This window comes from Sinohyriopsis cumingii, unplaced genomic scaffold, assembly GCF_028554795.1.
Source record: "Sinohyriopsis cumingii isolate HCF-2022 unplaced genomic scaffold, ASM2855479v2 utg000229l, whole genome shotgun sequence".
NCBI classification, from domain to species: Eukaryota; Metazoa; Mollusca; class Bivalvia; order Unionida; family Unionidae; genus Sinohyriopsis; species Sinohyriopsis cumingii.
This window is the reverse complement of record NW_028315879.1, coordinates 4,142,561-4,165,237: the sequence shown is the minus strand read 5'-3', so window position 1 is coordinate 4,165,237 and position 22,677 is coordinate 4,142,561. Positions and strand designations below refer to the sequence as shown.

At 41.5% G+C, this 22,677-nt stretch overlaps 1 protein-coding gene across 2 annotated transcripts in view; it reads right to left on the bottom strand.

Annotated features, from left to right (window-relative positions):
- Positions 1-737: 737 nt before the first annotated feature.
- LOC149774463 (cadherin EGF LAG seven-pass G-type receptor 2-like) overlaps positions 738-22,677 on the bottom strand; it is a 46,146-nt gene continuing 24,206 nt past the window's right edge. The window contains exons 10-12 of one of the 2 annotated variants that reach the window (XM_089945183.1): positions 7,021-7,044; positions 4,798-4,842; positions 738-2,009 (exon numbers count right to left, since the gene is read on the bottom strand). In XM_089945183.1, coding sequence (XP_089801309.1) covers positions 4,817-4,842; positions 7,021-7,044 — 50 coding nt within the window. In that variant the 3' untranslated portion in view covers positions 738-2,009; positions 4,798-4,816. The remainder of the gene's footprint in view (positions 2,010-4,797; positions 4,843-7,020; positions 7,045-22,677) is intronic. The other variant, XM_089945182.1, reaches the window with a different exon arrangement.

Genomic DNA, 22,677 nt, shown 5'->3' with positions numbered 1-22,677 from the left:
TATGCAATATATATACCGTCCCATTTTAATACCTATTCATCATTTTTACATCTCCCGTTGAGCGGGAAGCTTTATTTTACACCGTTATCATCTTACCGTTTTTTAATTTCAACCATTTGTTCTTTTATATCGCCGGTCGATATAGGACCTTTTATAAGTTTTAAAAGATTATAGAAATAACACTTTGTTTGGCGCTAAATAGCCTAACAGTGCCGATGCGCCGTTAAAAATAAATCAATCAATCAATCATATTGGGGAATATCCCTCGTATGTCCGCAAAGTTTTAGGAAATACCTCTCATATGACCATAAGCTATTGGGAAATGCCCCTCGTATGTCGTATGTCAATAAGTTATTGGGAAATACTTTTCATATGTCCGTTAAATTATTAGGAAATATGTATCGTATGTCCCTACGTTATTAGGAAATAACCCTTCTATGTCCGTAACTTAGTAAGTTGTTAGGAAAGCAGGCAGATAGGAAGGGAAGGATTTTGAAGGAAAGTAAGAAGGAAGTTATGAAGGTATGTACGTACGAGCTCGTGTAAGTTTGTAAGCAAATTAGTGGATCATTGTTGGTCTGTAAGTAGGTAAGAAGGAAGTTATGAAGGTTTGTACGTAAAAGCTCGTGTAAGTTTGTAAGCAAATTAGTGGATCATTGTTGGTCTGTAAGTAGGTAAGAAGTACATTAAGCTTTTAAACTAATATAAGCATAACAAAAATAAAATTAAGAAGCTGCAATTTTTCTAATTTTATTGACCACATGTACATGAATAGGATGAAATTTTAAGTAGACTGCAAAGTTATTTCATTTTATCAAACACCACATACCAAGAAGAAATTAAAACGACTACATAATTTTCTTGGTCCACTTGCATAAAATGTACACGAATTTGTTTCTCTATTTTTATCTGTTTCTCTTCCTTCGTCTACTTTTGTCAATGATAACTGAACTAAACTACCAAAAGCAGATATGACAAAACATGGTTCAGTATACAAAACATCATAGATATGAAAAATTCTAGTGAAATGTGACTATAAATGTGAAACCTGCTTGTTAATGTTCCAAGCTATTAATAATGAATCTTCTGTGGTTTATGTACTATATTAAAAGAAATTAAAAAGTTCTGCAACTTCATCCTATTATACTTAAATACTACAAGCATACCTGTTTCGAGATTATATTATTTGCATGCTTTTTGCGCTGACCATTTGTACGTGACGTTATGTCCAATGTCCAGCAGAAAAGTCCTCGTCCTTTTACCTGACGTGTTAGAAAAAAATATTGGATGTAAATAATGGCCATTTGAACGACCCTCAAGCCTGTGTTTGTCTCCACGTCATACGTTTGTTTACATCACAATCAATTGTTGAGGTGTTATCCCGAATATCAAAATAAGTAGCTGTTTCAGGGTGTTGAAACCGAATGATTATTTAATTCTTTTTTATTACGAAGTTGCAGAAATAAAAGTAAAAAAGTGCAAGTATTTCACTGATTAATGAATGTCCTTTGTGTTTATTTGTTTACCAGATCTATCATTTTAAACGACTCTGTTCTTCGTACATTTAGCCTGATGTCCGTCAGTCACAAATTTACTCGATTGGGAATTATCACTACAAATACTTTCGAGTCACCATCTGAGTCAAAGTTATTCGATTCGCATTGGAAACAGACGAGGATGTTCCGAATGACTGGGCCAAAATATAAGAGTGTACATGTAGTGTGTCCTAAAACGTGTCGCTTTGCAAATTTATGATTGGATATAATAGTGTAAAAAAAGGGTTGCTGTAACAAGAGATTGCGCAAAGCAAAGGACACGCCGAGTGTCGATTCACTGAAAGTGAAAGTGCCATATTTACTATTTGCAAATTCTATATATCTGTTTCTACTTAAGTGCTTAAGGAATGTTGACGCAAGTAAGTGACTAGCTAATTCGTATCCAGAAAAGTACATTTCTTGCGTTTGATAATTCTTGCTTTTGTGTCAGTTTCGTTCCATCAAGAGGTGTTCCTGAAATAAAAATAAAGCTGACAGTAAATTTCAGTACAATATCATGGTATAAGCAATTAAACATTTGTTGAAATTATTTCATGATTATTTCAATTAATTCATTATTTTATTTAACTGTTGGACTTAAAAAGTACAGTCGCTGCTGTCCAAAAGTTTGTTTCTAGTTTTCTGTAGATTCCAGTTTTCCTATATTGGGGATATAATAATATTCTGCATTGGAAGTGAGCTAATTATTGGACTAATGATAAGTATCCAACTCATTGATATTTTGAGCCATGATAGTTTGTAATGTAGTATCTAAAGGTCAACATAGTTCCCTGTCTTTCCTGTGATCCGTCATTTAGCTCATTTCAAATTTCCAGTGGTCTTGAGACCGCATTTATCTACGAACCGCCATCTTTGAAGAAAATATAAACATTTCTTACTTTGATCCATCTTGTACTGTGCCCATGTTAACAAACAAAATAATCGTCTGAGCCAGTTTAAGCCGAGTACTAACGAATTTTCGGAGGTACTTCCCTCTATGTGACTAAAAAATGGAACACTGACCTTAAATAAGTAATTTTAAGATAAGTAACGCCGCTATAGCTGCAGGAAATGTAAGACATATTTCACGACATTCGCTGACGACCTCCTATCCAACACCCTACATACTCTGTCCAACGGATCCCGTGTAGTGATCAATACCCTGTCACTTACTACCCAACAGCCAACATATACTATCCAGCACATCGTGGGCAGCGGCTATTATTCCGTTATTTCCTTTTCTACACCCCACATTATACCCTCAACACACCCTATGTTATGACCAGTACCCGGTTCTGTACTATTCAACATAATACACCATACAATCAACACGCCATGTGTACTGACGAATAACACGTTCAACCAAGCGGCGTGTATTGATGACCACCATCTATGCTTTCCATCACCCCACATTATGATACCATCATGTCCTGTGTAGTGTATAATACTCCGATTTCTGCATCCAACACTCCACAATGTACAATCAACATGCCTTGTGTATCGATCAATACTCCGTATTCTACTATCAAGAACATTACACATAAACTATCAAGCCAACTGTGTGTATTGACCATGCTCCGATCTGTCCTATCCATCACCCCACACTCTATCATCAATGCGCCCTTTGTAGTGGCCAATACCTTGTTTTCTATTATCTAACACTCCACACTATACCATTAACACACCGTATTATAATGACCAATATCCCGTTCTCTGTTAGCTAATAGTCCTCATTATACCAATAACACGCCATATATAGTGACCAATCTCTCATTCTCTACCATCTAACATCCAACCTTACGTTATCAACACGCAGGATTTGGTGATGAACATCCCGTTTTCAACCATCCAACACTCTGCACTGTACCATAAAACGCCGTGTGGAGTGACCAATATCCCGTTCTCTGCTATCCAACACCTCATATTATGCCATCAATAAACCGCACCAGTGGCCTCCCGTCCAGTGGCTATATGTATATGGCCGAGATGTGTATCATGTTGGATACGTTAGTAAATTTGCATATATTGTATTTGATGTAATAAGTAGCTTTAATCACGGAAAACAACCCATAACATTCAAAATTGGACCTAAAAGTAGTACCAAGCTCCCGAGACCGTGTCACAATATTTAGCGGAGACTAGAAAAAGATTCAACATATTAGATTATAATGACCTTGGCTAAACATAGCACTAAACTTCCGAACTGTCACGGAATTTAGTGCAGACTGAAAGCAAATTCGTAAACAATCAGCAAATGTTGGCCGACATTAAAAGTAGCAACAAATGTCCGAAACACGTACGAACTTTAGCGGAAACGGAAAAAAATATAATCGAGATTAAAAGTATTATTCATATTTAAAAACTGATATGACATATATTCAAAGATTCAAAAGGAATCCCGCAATAAAAAAATGTACAAAGAATCCTTACAAATTATAAATATGTAGCTTAAAAAGTGAAAAATGGACAAAATAATTTTCACAAAATAAAGAATAAACAAATAATACTGGATTTAGCAAGGATTGTGAACGTCCGGAACAATTTACAAAGTTTAGAAATTTAATACGCTTTTACAAACTGTAAAAGATAAGTATAAAACTTCACACTGTTTCGAATGCCCAGATAAGTATAAAATAACTTAATGCTCTTTTGAATGACCAACACCCGACAGTTAATAACTAACGAAAACTCAATGGAGGCGCGTACCTGAAGGAAAATATCCATCTCAGAAAAACATTCAATGACCGTCAGAGAGAATGCAAAAGATCACATCCACAGGAATCATTTTAGTTTCTATAAAACGATCTAACACAATCTTTTCCTAAAGGATGTCTTCTCATAGATTTCGTGATGTCGTCATCCAGCGGATGTAACCCATATGAACCCAGACAATCTGGTTACTATGTATTGGGTGATGAATACTATGTGTGTTTATCAGTATTATGTCCATGGGTCCCATACTGCCTCATCTGACGCTAAATTTCATGGGCAGTCTGGGAACAAGATAAATCCTGTTAAATTCCATTTGTTCCAGTTCTGCCTCATGCCATGTTGAATTCCCCTTGTCCCCAGAATGCCCCCTAAAGTGAACCTAATGTAACTTTCCGCATGTATAAGAGAGCCTCATATAACCACTCATATTCTTTTCACGGACCATTGGAATGTTTCAGAATAAACTCAACCATACCAATTTATGTTCCATAAGAAGGAAATACAAATGAGGAATTTTAAACCAAATGTGAGGTTTAAAACTGATGCATACATCGATTTACCTCGATTCATCAAAATCTTCGCCAGCCTTGACTTTCTGCAATGAAGAAAACAAAATCTTTATTAAACTTAATTTTAAAAAAATGTATGCACATTGCAGCGTCATAGCGATGTTACCTCCACATTGCAGCAATTATCCTAAAATATCTGCCTGTCGTATCCACTCATAACGATGTTACCATCACATTGCAGCAATTATCCTAAAATATCTGCCTGTCGTATCCACTCATAGATGTCATGTATCGTGTTGATAAAAGACATATTGTCATAAACTACACTTTTATGGAAACAAACATTAAAAACACTGCATTCATATTCTATCTCAAGACATGACTTGCTGGATTTTCCAGGAGAAATAATATCGCTACCCAATACGTTTCAGCATAAAGTAAAAACAAGTCCTTCCCTCGAGAGAATAAATGACATATTTCGTCTCATTTGATGTAATATGTCCGTTATTCACTCGTGTCAAGAAAATATCCCTTATATATTATCATACTGACGAGAAACTTACAAAGTGAGCAAATAAGAAAGATTACAAATAAAATCAACAAAACAATATCAATAAATATATTTCATCTCTCACCTCGGGTAACTGAGGCATCTGTGTGTATGTGTGTGTGTGTGTGTGTGTGTGTGTGAGAGAGAGAGAGAGAGAGAGAGAGAGTGTGTGTGTGTGTGTGGTTATTGTCTTATTGAGGTGGTGGTGAGGAAGTGGCTTTTGTATTTTCTTTGCAACAATACAACAAAAATAAATTGCTTTCATCTAACACTAAGGGTAACTGTTGCCATTGTGTGTGTGTGTGTGTGTGTGTGTGTGTGTGTGTGTGAGAGAGAGAGAGAGAGAGAGAGAGAGAGAGAGAGACAGACAGACAGACAGACAGACAGAGAGAGTGTGTGTGTGTGTAGTTAGTTCTTTTTTTGGAGGTGGTGGTGGGGATGTGGCTTGATATTTTTTTTCATTCTCGTTGTACATGTTAATATTAAATTTTGTCTAATCACGACTATACATTTGTATAATTATATACCCATTTAACCATATATACTTGATATGGAGTTCGATACTGATGTTACATCCGTAGTTCCGTAGCACACAACCAGATTAGAACTACTTCTATGTCTTCAATGACATCCTCGCGTTCACATTTGTTTGATGTTGTAAATGGAACTTGTATTAATTGCAATTCGTTTTCAACTGTAGTCATACTGCAATGCCAAACATTTAAGACTGGCAAACTCTTTCTTTCTGCCGAGTGAAGGAAACACAAAAAGCAAAACACATATATTATTTTGTGCATGTATGAGATGAATGCATTTTTTCAAAAGGGATACGAGTCGTGAAAGGAGCTGTTCGTTTTTCCTAAAACGATTGCCTATCCCTATTGTGAGCATTTAAAAGTATAAACATTTTACTGTAAAATGGGGTCCCTCGACACACCCTCTCATTTGCCACCTCCGAAATTCATCTCCACTCTCTGAATCTACCCTGATGTAGGTAATATTTCGATTAAAAATGGCTTTTATTAAATGGCGACTAACACCTATATATTTAAATCTGCACAGTTTTCATTTCTATTATATAGTCATCAAACTTTTTATTTTAGTCACTTTTGAATAGCTTGCTATATAGACGTGATAATTTTACCATATGAAAATGTTTGTAAATAAAAGAATGGTTAACTGTCTGATTTTGACGTGGAAGGTAGGGCAAAATTTGATGTGATCGCAATTGCGGGGGTGTGGAACATTTTGAAATAATGTAATTTTTTTATTTTGCTCAAACGACTGCAGAGTCAACATATATAGACTAGACAGAATACGGTATATTTCGTTTTAATCGTTTGGTTTATAACACTGAGATATCATTTACGGGTTGAAACCGATACGGAAAATGCCATGTTTCTGCGTAAATATTTGTATCTGTGTATCTGTGTATTTATGTATCGGTGAATTTGTATATAGGTGTATCTGTGTATGGATGTATCAGTGTATCTCTGTGTATCGGTATAACACTTACGAAAGTGCCAACGAAAGAACGATGTCATAATATGACAAGAAAACATCGCATTTATATTTTAAGCATACAGAATCTTGCTTGCCGTCAAACTCAGCCACATTGTACAGTACTGTTAGTATGATCAACTATATAAGGATGTACAAGGCTTTCAAAAGTTGGAGATAAATAACAATCAAAGTAATTGAAAATCTCTCTTACCGATTGGAGGCGGATGCGGACGAACTGAAAAGAAGAATGTACAGTTCCATAACTATATGCTAGTAATAGTAACCATGTGTTTATGTATTTTAACAAACCAATAATTTACCAAAAGTGTTCCACACTATAACATAGAAAAGAAAATCAAATATACATACCACGAATGTCATATATGAATGAGAAAATATCTGTTTCATCATAAATATTAACATCTTTTTTTACGGCGGGGTAACAATATGCAAACTCTTGTCTCTCCTATACTATCTAATTAAGTCACCACTTCAACCTTCTTATCATCGTTCCCAACACACACACACACACACACACACACACACACACACACACACACACACACAAGTAGTAAGGTGGGGTACATTAGCGTCAATGGGAATTAGCATTACAGAGACCCCTGGGTCAGATTAGCGTCAAGGGAAATTAACATGGAGAAAAATCGTGGGACGGTTTAGCGTCAAAGGAATTTAAACAGGGTGGGACTTTATAGCGTCAAGGGAAATTGAACATGGGATTTTTTTTTTTTTTTTTTTTTAAAATTTTTTTAAAAAAGGGGTAGGCAATGGAAAGGCTATCTCTTTTCGAGAAATATGGCTGGCCCTGAAAAGGGCCTTTGTGTTTTCTTCTTCTTCTTCTTCTGCTTCTAGTTTCTTCTTTTTCTCCACCAAGTTCTTATTTTATCTCCAACACTCTTTCTCTTCTTTTCTTTCTTTTCTTTCTCCTGCTCTTCTTTCTTCTTCTCTTCCTCCTCTTCTTTCTTCCTCTTTTCATTTTCTTCTTCTTTTTCAATTTTTTCATTCCATGCTCTCATCCTTATCCTTTCCTCTTCATCCTCCTTCTCCTCCTTTATTTCTTTCAACAGATCACTGATGATTACCTTCATTTTTCGTAAATTGTTTATCTCCATCTTCACTCGATGGGGACTATAAGAATAGTGATCCTCGTTTAGGTTAACCAACATTTGCTCTATCATTCCTAAATTGTCAAGGACGTTTTGCAATTTTTCCATTTTGTCCATTTGGTTAGAAGCCATCTTCTTTTTTTATTCTTTGCAGAATGGTTTGAACGACGAATACTGTGGGTTCTTATACGAAAAGCGCGGACGTGAAGGAAAACATCCCCCTACTTTTTCATTTCATATAATAAAACCCTAACTATACTCTCCACATACGCTAAGAAACAATAAACAAAATCCATAATCTACTATCCACACAATCGTACGTGAGCGCTTACAAAACCCTAACTATACTCTCCACATACGCTAAGAAACAATAAACAAAATCCATAATCTACTATCCACACAATCGTACGTGAGCGCTTACAAAACCCTAACTATACTCTCCACATACGCTAAGAAACAATAAACAAAATCCATAATCTACTATCCACAAAATCGTACGTGAGCGCTTACAAAACCCTAACTATACTTTCCACATACGCTAAGAAACAATAAACAAAATCCATAATCTACTATCCACACAATCGTACGTGAGCGCTTACAGAACCCTAACTATACTCTTCACCTACGCTAAGAAACAATAAAGAAACCCATAATCTACTATTCACACAAACGTACCTTAGCTCTTACATGCACCAACACACAAACACATACCCTCGCACTATGAAAAAAGAGTTAGTGTTTATAATCACACTACTCTACCTACACACACACACACACACACACACACACACACACACACACACACACACACACACACATTGGCAAATCGATAGTTATTTCTTTTCTAGAGTATTGGGTAGCCCTTAAAAGGGCTGTTTTTTTAACTCCAGATGTACCTATCTAATGGTTGCACCTTCCTGGCCTGGCGCCACACACGCATCTTCTTCCCCAGTCTCCTTTCACCTTTCTTCTGGGGAGCGCAGAGGGAGGATGATTCGCTTCAACACCCCAATCCTCTGTCTCGGGAATATTGTACGACATCCTCTCTTCTAGTTTCTTTTCCTCCTCTTCCCTCTGTCTTCTCTCCTCCTCTTCGTTCTTCATTCTTTCCTCTTCTACTATAGCCTCCGCGGCCAGTTCATTTAACAGGCGCCTGACATATTCCAGATGTATCTGGAGTTCAAGAAGTTTGCTTATTCTGCTATTCATTCTTGTGTTGAACAATCAACAAGGGTAACTAGACTGCCCAGCGAGTTTCAATTTATAGTGAAAGCGCGGACGTGATGGAAAACATCCCCCTAAAAACATAAAATTGATCTTACCTAGATCATAACCAAAAAACAACAACGCGCGGACCTAAAAGAAACACTCACTCACTTTTTTATGCTACCCATCACTATTTTTAAATTTTTTATAAATCACTTCAATAGACTATCCACATACTCAAATCAATCCAATCTAACCCCAAATTTACACCTCAAACACCAAAAAAAAAGACATCATGTTAATCTACTATCCATACCAACTTACTTAAGCACTTACAAACACAAACACACAAACGCATACCCTCACATTTTTAAAAAAGAGTTAGTGTTTATTTTCACACTACTCTACCTACACACATTGGCAAATCGATCGTTATTTCTTTTCTAGAGTATTGGGTAGCCCTGAAAAGGGCTGTTTTTTTTTTGTTTGCTATGGCATTCTTTTTTTAGTTTCTAAGAATGCGATGTCCTCTGAGGATAGACTTTCTGGCGATAGGTTTGCTTCTTCGAAAAGAGAAGAAGAATTCTTTGGTGTCGATCCAACAATCGACAAAGCCTCTGTCAGCTTCAGGTTGCTGCTGCTGTTGTTGTTGTTGTTGCTGCTGTTGCTGCTGTCTCTGAAGTCTGTACTTCTCCGTCCATTCTTCTTTCTCCCTGTTCATTTCTTCTCTGAAGAGCTCTTCTATCAGGTCTTCAGTGATTTTTAACATTCTCACATTCTCTATTTCTTCTGGCTTCGGTATCAGACTGTATCTGACCCTATGCAAATTCACGTAGGCTTCGTTGAGTTTAGCTAGTTTGGAACACATCTTCTTAGGAGGATGAGTCGACAATGGATGGTTAGACTGGAAACAACCCCGGTTCTTAAAGTCAAAGCGCGGACGTGAAGGAAAACATCCCCCACACGGTTTTCGAGCCGCAACGTTCAGTGAGTGTCATGCGAGGGATAGTAAGAAATGAAAGAGCATCAATCCAACATTCTTATAGCTAAACAAACCACAAAGGCATTTTTTTTCAAAACACAACATTTTTTATTCAAAAATCACTTAACACTAACAAACAACAACTCTAACATTTTTAACAATAATCCAACATGATAACATCAAACAATTTTTTTCAAAACACAACATTTTTTATTCAAAAATCACTTAACACTAAACAACAACTCTAACATTTTTAACAATAATCCAACATCATAACATCAAACAATTTTTTTCAAAACACAACATTTTTTCCAGTCTCCTCACATTCCATCTTTAAAGTTTCTCCACTAGGTAAAGAGGGATAACAGTCTTCCATGGTTTCTAGTAATCTAGGATGACTTCTCTCAAACTGTTGATTTCTATGGTATTATCGAATTCTGCATACAGGATGACGTTCACCGTTTCATCAGGGTCTCGGTCTTTAAACTGAATTTCCAAACGAATCTGGCCGGATTTTATAGGGTGGAAATGTCCCTCGTCGCTGCCTTGGTCTGGAGTGAAATCGAAAGCCCACAAAGGGTAGCCTCCTGCATAATCCTCGTACGTAATACCGTGACTGGTATTGGTTCCTAACTGTCCGGTAGCTTCGTACAGGGACAAGTACGATCAAGTAATTCTTCTTGGTAAAGTCAGGTTCGAAAGGTCGGGTACACAAGGTCTTGCCATCGTGACTGACTTCGATTTTGGACACGCCAAAGTGTTGAAAGTAGAAAGAATTTTTTTCGGCAGCTCCGTTGAAGGCTGTATTCTCGACGATACCAACGATCAAACGTTTGGGTAACTGTCCTTGGAACAGATGATCTTCGATCATGGATTGCTGTCCCTTGGGAATGGTGAAGGTTTTCACTTCCACGCGTCGTATGGGATACTTGGCAGTCGTTCTGCTCAACGTCTGACTGATGTCGTTTCCCACTTTAGGTAACACTTCCACACGGCGTACGTAGAGTCTGGCTTCTAGGATTTTGGTTTTGTAACCGTCACTATCAGCCATCAAATGGAAAGCGGCACTGCTACGATTCAGTCTCAGGCGGACATCCACCCCGTTCAGCAAATACTTTTCTTGCAACCACATGTCCAAATGCAAACGATCCATCAGTTCTAAACTTGTGTCGGCTCCCGTGATTCTCTTTCTTCGTTCTACAAATCCATCACTGTTGTCTTTCTTTTCATCAGTTTCCAATATTTCAAACTTGGTAGGTTCGTCAGCTTCCCATACCACACAGGCATTGAGATGAGTGTTCTTGGCATCTATTCCGTACGTCAAGAGATTTTCCAGGTAGGCACGATAAGGGTAAGTATCCATGCTGCTACTGACCAGTTTGTTATTCAAGTACAAGTCCACTCCACTGAACAAGGAATGCATGAAATTGTTGACGGGAGCTACTGCTTCATCGTCTATAGCACCTCCAGTCTTATCTAGAATTTTGACTTTCAGGTACAAGTAACTGCTATTCAGATCGATGTAATCTTCGGGCTGTCCTTTGATTTCAAACTTGATGGGAGCGGAATCGGTCAGTGAGGAGACGGGGTGAAATTCCACCCACTGGGATTCTTGCATCGTCATCATCGTGGGGGGCATGGCAAAAAGATCCAGTTCCGTCTTGGAACAAGCGCAAGATTCTCGGTGCATCATTTTTTTGTCTCTTTTCTCAATAATCGAAAACGTCTAAGTCTCGAACGGTTCTTCTTTTCTTGGCCTTTCTCGCTTGAAGTCTGGTGAAAGGGTGTTTTCTTCATCGTCTCTTTCTGCCTTGTCCTTGCTGAATGCCTGACTCGGTAGCGTGCAGGGCATTTATAGGTGTTTCTCGTTGGCCTAAAATGTCTTTGCCCGTTTGCAGCAAGACATTTTTGCCTGCCCTCATGAAGGCTTCTTTAGGGTTTTGTTTGTCGATGATGACATTTTGGAGAAATTCTTTGCCTTGTGTCAGTGCCGCATCTTTCAAGGCGTGCAATCCGCGTGTCACCATCGGTTTCAACACCGGGGCCACCGAACGAAAGGCCGATTTTAACATCTCTCCTAAGCCGTGTCCTCGCTGTCGAGCAACCCCTCGGTACACTGGATACATGACTTACGAATCGTGAGAAAACCGTTTTCGAAAATGGAGTTTCACCGTGACTTTTCCTTTGGTGAATGGAATATTTTGTCCCAAATCTCCTTTTATAGTAATGTTGACCGTGTCCAAATACGGCTTACTGACAGGCAAATAGTGAGGATGTACAAATTCGCGGTGGACGTGGTAAGTGTTTCCACCTTCCTCGTCAGTGTTCGTGGCAGAATCCACTTTGTAAGGAATGACACGCAGTAACGGTACGGAGGTGTGTCCCACCACGTTATACTCCACCACATCGGAGTACACAAACATCAAATTCAGTCCTTGGTTCAGTTCTACCGGGGCACGAAATAACTTGCTAAAAGACTCGTTGTCGTAAACGATGGGTAATTCGCTTTTCTTCATCATGCTCATTCTCAGGTTCATGTCTCCGCCCAACATGTCATACAATTCAGGACAAAATAAAATGGACAGGATTTTACTCCGTTCAAATTTCATCAAGAAGCGACGAGCTGTTTTGTGGTACTCCATGGTGACACTTTTGTTAACATGCTCCAAAGCTTTCAGAAACACGGCATTAAACCTGGAGGCTATGGTGCTGACCAGATGTTGACCACTAAAATAATAGCCTGGGGAAATGAACAAGTGATAGGTGGTGTACTTTTGTGTACGGGTTTTCTTGTCATATTTGACATTGCTATCCATCCACTGTTGCAATTGTTCGTCATGAACTTCCACATCAAAAAAATTTTGATTGGGAAGGACATTGAGGACTTGGGTCGGGTGAATGATTTCTACTAAAGCCACTTCCCAATGGGCTTCGTGATCTAAGGGGATGGCTTGAGGTAATTTGGCCGTGTAACAGCACAACGTGTTCTTGGGAAACACCTCCATGGAACTGTCACTGGGTAAGGTTAAGTAAAATTGGTTATGGTGACTCATAATTCCAGAGTTCTGTGGCTGTCCGAGGGGTTAGTGGACGTCAGAGGCGTGCCTCCGCCCAAAATGGGGTTCTGGTTGTGGTTGGAGTGGTTACTGGCACTGGCACTGGACACAAGGTTCCCGGGGTTCCCGTTCGAGGTGAATTTCAGGGAGGGATTAGGAAGCAGGTAACCGATGCAACTGCTCAATAAAATGGTCCACAATTGTTTGTCTCCTTGTTGCAAACTCAAATTGGCGATGGCTGCCCCGATGACACAATACACCACGAAGATTTGGCAGAAAAAGACGATTTGCGTTTTAGGCACACGTTCTCCACACCACACCCACAAGGGTTGTTTTTGTAAATCTTGCACAGAACAACTAGGTGAAGAAGGAGTGGTCGACGTAGCTGCGTCTGCTGTGTGAAAGGGCATGATGGTCACTTCTTTTTATAGTCGATGACTTGCAAAGCGTCGATCCAAGAATCAAAACTGTGTGGATATCCTTTCCAACGTATTTTGACTTCTTTGACACGTCGTTTGCCCACTTTACGGGTTCTGCGTTCGAGAATGCTTTCGATGTCGTACACGTCGTCTTCTTTTTTGGTGACACGTTGTAACTCGGGCAAATAAAACGTTCCTTTGAGCACTTCTCCGTTCATGTCTTCCAATTTATAGACGGCAGGATGACGGCTATGCACTCGTCCAGTGACACGAAACAATTCGGTCGTCCAGTTAGGTAAGTAACCTTTGTCGAAAGTGCGTTTGGTTTTGCCAATGCGCACCCAATCTCCTACGGCCAAGTCTCCACTTTTCTTGGGGACAGCCCTCGTCGGGGACGTACCAAACAGGCGCTCAAACACCAACACTTCGTTGTCGGGAGTCACGTCTTGCGGGGCACGTCCGATGCTTCGATGGTAAGATTGGTTGTACGCTTGCACCAGGTGCGGTAAGATGTCGATGTACTTCAGAGTGTGGTGATGCGTAAAATATTTCCACATGCGTTCTTTCAAAGTGCGTTGAAAACGTTCCACGATGCTGGCTTTGGTTTCGGGATTCTCTGTGGTAAAAAAATGAATGTCACGTTTCTTTAATTCTTTTTGGAAAGCTTGGTTCAGAAATTCGGTGCCTTTGTCCGTTTGCCATCGAAGAGGGTGACGACCGCTTTGTTTCAACACCCGTTGCAGGGCTCACACTAACTCGCTGCTCGATTTGGAAGTCAAGGGCACGACCCAGGCAAATTTGGAAAAGACGTCGATGACACAAAACAAATATTTGTAGCCACGATTGTAGCTGGCCAAATGAGAGACATCGGCTAAATTGGCTTGCCATTGATGATCGATGCCTTCCACTCGGGTGCGACTTCTGGCAAACTTGCGTCGAATGGGTTTGTGTAAAGTGTAGGTAGCTTGTTCTTGTAACCATCGTTGCACTTGAGGTAAACGGAGACTTTTCAGTCGCGTTTTGGCAGCACGATACAATTTTTGAACTCCTGCGTAACCTGCAGGATGGGAGGGATCGTAGTAAATGCTGGCTAAGACTTTTTCCATTTTTTTGTGTTGGTTGGTGTGTTAATAAGACACCCACTCTTGGAGGATGCTACTCTTTTTCTCTTGGGGCATTTTCTTGGATTGCAATGCTTTGCGTGTGCGGCCAGCAATAGGTGTCGAAGAGGAGAAGGATGTCTGAGCGGGGGATATCGGTTCTTGTTTCACTTCTGTCTTCACTTCTGTCTTCACTTTCTTTTTCTCTTGTGAGGAAGAAGGGGTGGCCATCATCTTTTTAATCCATCCAATTCTGGAGGTAGGTGGTGTTGTTAACTTGCGTACTTTTTCTGGTGGAGTTTGAAACCCTTCCTCTTCTTCTCCTTTTTCTGTCTTGGTCACGGGTACTGGTGGTACTGGTACTGATACTGGTACTGGTGATGGTGCTGGACTTTTCATCAAGGTCTTAAAATCTTTCAGAGTGGGTAGAGCTGTTTCGTCTAAAGCTTTCTGGTGAAAGAGTTGCAGTCGTTGCAAGAGTTGACCGTACTTTTGCGATTTTTCTGTTTCGGACAAATCTTGGCGATCCATCAAGGACTGCAATTCGTGTTGTAACTGGGACATCTCGCTCAAATGGGGATTGGGAGGTAAATGCGGGGTGTGTTGTTCTTGCCACCGATGGTATTCCATCCATCGTTTGTAAGGCACTAAAGCTAGTTTTCGTCCTTCCATGGGGTTGTCAGGGGTCGATTCTGAGATCTTGGAACTTCCGAGGCCTTTTTATCTTGCTCCCACCAGTCCTCCCAACATGGTTCCCAAGACTCCTTTCAGTATGGGGCCTAACAAGAGAGGTAAAATACCTCCACGTTGCACTAACATCTTTTTTTGACGAATGGGAATTTTCTTTTGAACCATTTGGCGAAGAACGTGACGATGTTTGCCTAAGCATTGTTTCTGGTGTTTGGACAAAGGGATCGTGCCTTTCAAAACGTTCAAACAACATTCGCACACGGTATCGATGACCTCTTTGGAGGCTGTTTGAATGAGTTTTTTTCGTAGAGGTGGAGAAGCTTTGGACAGGACAGATAACATGTCCCCATGTTTGGCGAAACGTGGTGGCAGTCCTTTCCTTTTCTTTCCTTGGGGTTTTGTGGAGGGTGACATCTTTGAGTCTTCAGGAGCACCAAAAAACACTGATACCCGACTTGGTCACAGGCCTTTTTATACTAGAACGCGTCGCCACTGATTGTCTTTACGTCGTATTAGTTTGAGGACAGGCATGACACGTCGTGCAGGGGTACGTAACGGACTAAATCGAGCCAATTCTTGCTTGGACAAATCCAGTAAACTTTGCAACATGCCCGATCTTTCTTGAACTTTGATTTTGGGAGAAGGTACTTTGTGAGCAGCAGCCACTGCCACTAAATTGGAAGGTCCTGCCACTGGGGAAGTTCTTTTGGGGGTCATCAACGGAGAAGTTCTTGGTGTGATCAACATCTCCAGGTACTCTTCAGTTCTGGGTGTCATTAACGGAGAAGTGGACAAACGTGAAGCTGCCGGAGACGCAGTCACCACTGTGGCAGGTCGTGGTTTGCGTGTGTAAGGTTGCGTCCTGGCCGAAGTGCCTCTCTTGCGACTAGTTTTCTGTGGACTTTTCTTTTTCTTGGGGCTTCTTTTCTTTTTCCGGGTTGGTGTCTGGTCAGAGGAGGGTCCTGCCACTGGAGAAGTTCTCCTTGGGGACCTGGTCTTTTTCTTCTTGGGGCTTCGTTGGACTTTTGTCTTGGGGATAACTTTGGGGGCATTAGGATCCCATCTTAAGAGTGAGCGAATGATGACCCCTCCTAGAGTACCGCTCCCTCCAGGTTTCAAAATGATTTGTTTTTTGGTTTGAGTGTCGATGCGGGGATCGGCCAGTTGGACCAAAGCGACTTTGTTTCGATCGAAAAAGCGTTTGGTTTGATGAGGAATCTGAATGATTCCTTGGAGTAATTGACGTGCCGTCACCGTGAACCATCGTAAGACTTCTTTGAGACTAGCTTCTAAGACACGAGCTCGTGTTTGTGGATCTTTTTCTCGACTGATGCCATAAAAGGCACGAATCAATTTGACGGGAAGATGCGACTGAAGGGACGTCATGTTCGTACTGAGAGTGAGACAGACGAAAAAGGGTCTGAGGTTTTTATAGATTTTTTTATGGGGAGTGAAATGAAGTCGAGGACGGAGACGTGTACAGGACAGGCCCTCCGTCTTGGCACCAGTGGTGAAACAAGTGGGTACGAAATCGCAAATCCTCGGGGGTGGTAGGTTTCAAATCGACGAGTAAATAGGCGTGTGGCGTTTGAGTGGCATCGTCGTACGCCTGAGTCAGCCAAGGCGTTCCTAACTGTTTGGCTAAGACTTGCACTTGCGATTTATCTCGAGGGCTTTTAAACAAGACCACATAATGCGCATTGAGACTGATGGTGCGATGGGCTTTACTTTGTTGAAACAAATTTTGGGTGATGTAAACGACACTGGCATTACGGTGATGCCCTTTGCGCGTGAACCACAGTTTAATTTCTTCTTCGTCTTCTCCTAACATGTCGTCGAAAATGACCAAATGGGTTTGACAGGAGTCAGAGACGATGCCGTCGTCTTCTTTAGGAATGCCTTCCACAAACACGATGGAATCGCCTTGACTTTCTCGCAAGAGGCTGTACGCCGATTGCCACTCTTTGTAACACCACACGATTCGTTGAGGGGGTCGATCGATCAAATGATGTTTATGTTCGATCAAACGTTTGACGAATTCGGTTTTGCCAGATCCGCTAGGTCCAGCAATGAGCATGTTAAAGGGATGGCGAAGATACAAAGCCTCCCAACTTGCACGATCTAAGTGTTCGTCGATGACTTTGACAGTAGAGGAAGAGGGAGCAGAGACAGCAGAGGTAGCCATAGTGTGAGGAATGTCACTTGTGACACGAAAAACAAACAAGACAAGAGTTTATATACTTTTTCAGAACACGTTTATTGAATGTTTCAAACATGAATACGAAAGACAAAAATACATAAAAGCCAAAGGCTTAAGTACAAGAATAAAAGGCACATGATAACCATGAACGTGGAATAAACACAAGTGTCTGTACAACAACCACATGTTTTGGGTAAAGTTCTAACCAGTTCTATAGTAAGGGGTAAGGTCACACAAGTGTCCTCCCGAAAGGGTCTTTCAGGCCTGTCCACGACAGTCCTGTCCTGGGTGACGGGTTCTTCTGGCACCGTCACTAACACGGGTTGAAAAGTAACTTTTTTCCTTGAATAACTCTCGTGCGTACTGGGACCACCTCTTGTGTCCAAGCCTCAAAACACTGGTCTCGGTGATGTCCAACATTTGACTCCTAACCAATCTGGTTTCTTCTTCGTCAACGACATGGTAAGTTACTTCAATGAACAATGAACTATCGATGTTGCCTAGGGTTCCTTTTCATATACAGACCAATACCGACGTGACCGTACGGTAAGGTGAAGTGATTGGGAAGTCGCACTCGCTTCTGGTATACAATTTGATAGACTTTTTCCAAGGGTCGACTGACGATGTGGTGAGTGGGTAAACGTACAATCTTGTTCGGTTGATATGTGGTCACTTTAAAGTTTCCATCCTCTCCCGATTGCAAGGCTTCTTTCAATACCCCAAAGTTGACCACACGACTGGTACGATGATTCAGAGTCAGTCCTTTCACTTTGCACGTCGTGTGCACTTCTCCTTGTTTGTCCCGGTATTCGTAGCCGTAATTTTTGGGACCACCCCTGACGAAACTTAGAATCTTGTCGTCGGGATGCTCGTCTGTCCAGGCTCTTAAACGGTCTCCTTCGATGTCAGGGTGCTGTTGAATCGGGTGATGGATGTAAATGCAACTGTCCGTGTCAAAGTACAGGACGCGTTCTTCTAACAGTTCTAAAGCTTCGTACAATTTTAAGCGAGCATGAGCTGTCACGTAAGCCGCAATGATGACATTTCCAAAAGGGTCGTCTTGTACAAAGTCCAGATCTTCTTCGTAATTGACCAAGATCAAATCCTCTCGAACGACGTCCACGTGTTTCATGTATTTGGTTTTGTCGTGAATCATCTGGAAGTAGCGGGAAGGTTCTGTCAAATATTCCGTCTTGGGTAAACACGGTCGTTGTGCCATTTTACCCCACAAGCAATTTAACATCACTTTGGCAAACGATCGCCTGCCTTCGTTTTCTTCGATGTGGTCTAAAGAGATGCCTTCTTGTTCGTAGTATTTCTCTTTGAATTGTATTTGGTCTTCGGGAGTGTGACACCAGGAAGGATAGCCGCTGGCTTCTTGTTTCAGTTTCAAAAAGGCATCCACGTAGTCGGCGAAAATGCCTTTCTGAGTAGGGTCACCCTTGTGGTACTGTTGTGTCTTGGGAAAGTGGCAAATTTCGTACACTTCTAACAGTTGGTATCCCATGTCCAGAGCTTTGAACAATTCCACGCTGACCCAGGTTCCCGTCAAGGCACGTTCTTCCTGGATGTGATGGCAAGGTTGGTCCTGGTTGCACGTTTCGGCACAAGCACGGCACAATGGAAACATCAGTTTGCCTTGACAATGGTGAGGTAAGACGGGATGGTATAGGTTCGTGGGAGGCAAAACTTTACACTTGATCAAGCCTTCGTATTGTCGAATGTTTTTCAGGTCGATGTGTTCGGTGAACAATTGCGGGTGCCCTACAGGAAAGCGACAATATTTGCACACGTAGGGATACAGCGAACACACGTCCAACTATTTGATTTCTTCTCCTTTCTCTTCGTCGGCTTGGTACAGCAAACAGGTGGCATTGGTCCTTCCTCCGTACAAACTATCCCTCGGGTTTAGCGGGTCCATGAACTGGTAACTTTCCACGAGGCGTTTAAACTCGGGATCGGTTTTCAAACGGTGATCGTACTCGTGTTCCCACATTTCCACCACTTGGTATCCTTGCTGTTCTAACTTTAGGCGTCGCTGACAAGTGTCCTGGTACAAGTCTTCCATGGTTCGTTGCAAAAACTAATTTTTAGTGTCACGGTCAGGGTAACAGACGGGACATCCGTGAAATAAGCAACCGTTAAACTCGCACACGATCTTGGGGTTTTCTAAGTCCCAGCCATCGACCGAATACGTTCCGATGGTCTTTTCGCCATCCTCAGTTGCGGGCATGCTGAATCCATTTGTCTTCCTTGTCGCACAAGTAATTTAACCAACGTAGGGCTTTGACCGAGTATTGACGCTTGACATAGTGGGTCGTTTGAGAACTGATGACAGCCACGGTGTTTTCAGGCATGAATCGTTGGCGGTACACTAAGGAACACGCTTTGGCAATGGTGCAAGCTTCTTTCAAAGGATCGACCCCTCCGTGTTCCATGAACAGTTCTCGAAATTTTCCACAGCAACGCCGTAAAATGTCCACGTCGGAACGACAATACTTTAACATTTCTTCCTGAAAGTCGAAGGGGTCAGAGGCATGAGCCTGGTACCAAGCGTAGAAAGCTTCTCGTTGCTCGGTACGCATGTTGTCGGGGTCGTAATAGTGAGCCTCAGGCAAATGGGGTAGAACGGCATGTTGATTGGTTCCGTATTGAAAAAGTGTGGAAAGTACCCTTTAGCCATTTCTGTCATTCCAAACGTTTTAGGCATTCGACTCAAAGGCATGGCCAAGTAACTCATCGAATCTTTAAACTGTACTTGTCCCACTTGCATGAAAATGATTTTGGCTCCGTTCAAAGTCACTTTAGGACGTTCGGTGCCTTGTTCCGTATAGTATCTGAGAAGAAACTGTCCATCGTATCCGGAGAAATTGTGAGCCATCACCGTGGCATGACGATGACAATCTCCGTAACGTTCGATGTCCTCTTTGCTCCACGTCTTGTCGATGGGGTCTAAGACCCATCGGGCAAAATCGGCTAACGTGTTTGGTCCCCGAAAGATTTTTTCACGTCCTCCAGGAATCTTGCTGCAGTGAGGGCAATGACTGAAGGTTCTTGAATGCACTTCTCGCACGCTCGATGAGCCACGCAGAAATTAGGAATGTGAATGCCGGTCTCTTGCATGCATTCGAAATCGAAAAAGATGAAATTGCCTTTCTTCTTGTGACCGTCCTCTTTCTCTGGTGGGGGTTGGTATTTTTGCACGTAGCATTGGTGTTCTAAGTCCACGATGTGGTGACAAATTAGACATTTTTTCTTTCCTCGACATACGTGTGCCTTGGCATTATTGGTAAGTATGCCTTGTCCACAGGTAGGGCACAATCTCAGGAGTTGACAAGCACATTTCTTCTGTGAACCTTGTGTTTTCAAATGTTGTTGGTAACTGGTAGGACTGACAAACGTGCGCAAACAAGTCGAACAAGGCACTGGTCCTTCGCTCAGACAGGGTGGAGAGGCCAAACATCCTGGGCATTTCATTCCACAATGCTTGTGTTACTCTCGATTGTTATAACCATAGTCACATTTCTGACAATAATAACTGTATCCCAGGAATCCAGTGATACTGGTAATGGTATCGAAATGGTCATCGTGATGATAGACATGAATGTATTTTCCGTCCTTAAAATCTTGGCCTCGAAACAACAGAGTTCCACGCATTTCTTGAGGGTGCACTTTCAAGGTGTAGCGTGGAGCTAGGGCATCTTGCAATTTTTGCATCTCAGGAATGCCACAGGGTGTGTCTTTGGACAGTCCGGCTTGTTGCAACAGGAGTTCTGCTTCATTTCGTTGTTTGGCTCGGTCGGATTGTTGAATAGTTTTCCAGGTTCTTTTCCATTCTACCGTGTCGTTCTTGTTGGCATAGGTTCGTCCCACCACGATGGCACGGGCTAAACACATCTGGTCTTGAGGGTTGTTAATTCGGACGAGACTCTTTTTGGTGTTGCGAAGGTCGTCCACCAATAACATCTTTTTGCATCCAGTTCCTTGAGGAGGAGAGACGTGGGCCATTTTCAGTGTGGCTTTACCATCGGTGATGTCAAACTGGTCATTAGATTGTTGCACCTGTTGTATCTTGTCCATGACTTTGGAAGGGGTCAGTTCTGCGGGTCTGCTAAACTCGATCCAAACAGGGGATTTCAAACCGTCGTGATCTATGGATAGTGTCAAGCGATCGTCTTCTTTGGCTTGACATTGTCGCTTGAGTGCGGTGAGCAAAGAATCCCACATCTCGGTGATAAACCCTTCTGCTTTCTCCAAGGGTACGTCGGCCTTGAAATCTTTAAACTTCACCGTGTAGGTGTAAGCCGTGGTTCTAAATTTTCTAGAGGAGCGCTTTTCCGTCTCTCGAATGGAATAGTACTTTTCAGGGTTGACTAAGGGTGGTGAACTTGGTTTAGAGGGTTCTGATTCTGGTTCACTCATGTCCTCTTCAAAATCACTGGCATGAATTTGTGCCAAGATTTCAGCCCTGGTACGAGGCGATAGATCACGTTTCTGCCTCTTACTTTCTTCTTCTTCTTTCTTCTCGAATGAATGGGATCGTTTCATCTTGAGTGTAAAACGTCAAATGACTCAAGTTTAAACACCATAGACTAATTTATAGTCTTGGCAATCCAGCGTATATAAAAAGGGTGTGTCTTGTCCTTTCACTATTCATTTCACTCTCAAACCGAGGAGAACGATGGAAGAGACTACCCAGATGGAACGTTTCGTCAGAGCTTTGCGAGGGGTCATTAGAAAATTCTCTTCAGACCAGCCGACGGACTACTCTCCTTCCTTTCGAGATAAGAGTCAGGATACTTGCTATATCTGTCAGAAGAAAGGGCATTGGTCTTCAGAGTGTCCAGACCGTCAAAAAAGAAAAAAAACAGGGGCTAAAAAAGACAAAAGTCAAGATACCTGTTATTATTGTAAAGAAAAAGGACATTGGTCTCCAGATTGCCCAAGAAAGAAACAAGAGGAGTCAGAAGAAAAGAAGGATTCTTCAGAAGAAGAGAGGGATTCTTCGGAAGAAGAGAGGGATTCTTCGAAAGAAGAGAGGGATTCTTCAGAGGAAGAAAGAAGACAATTCTATTTAAAAGAAGCAAAGAA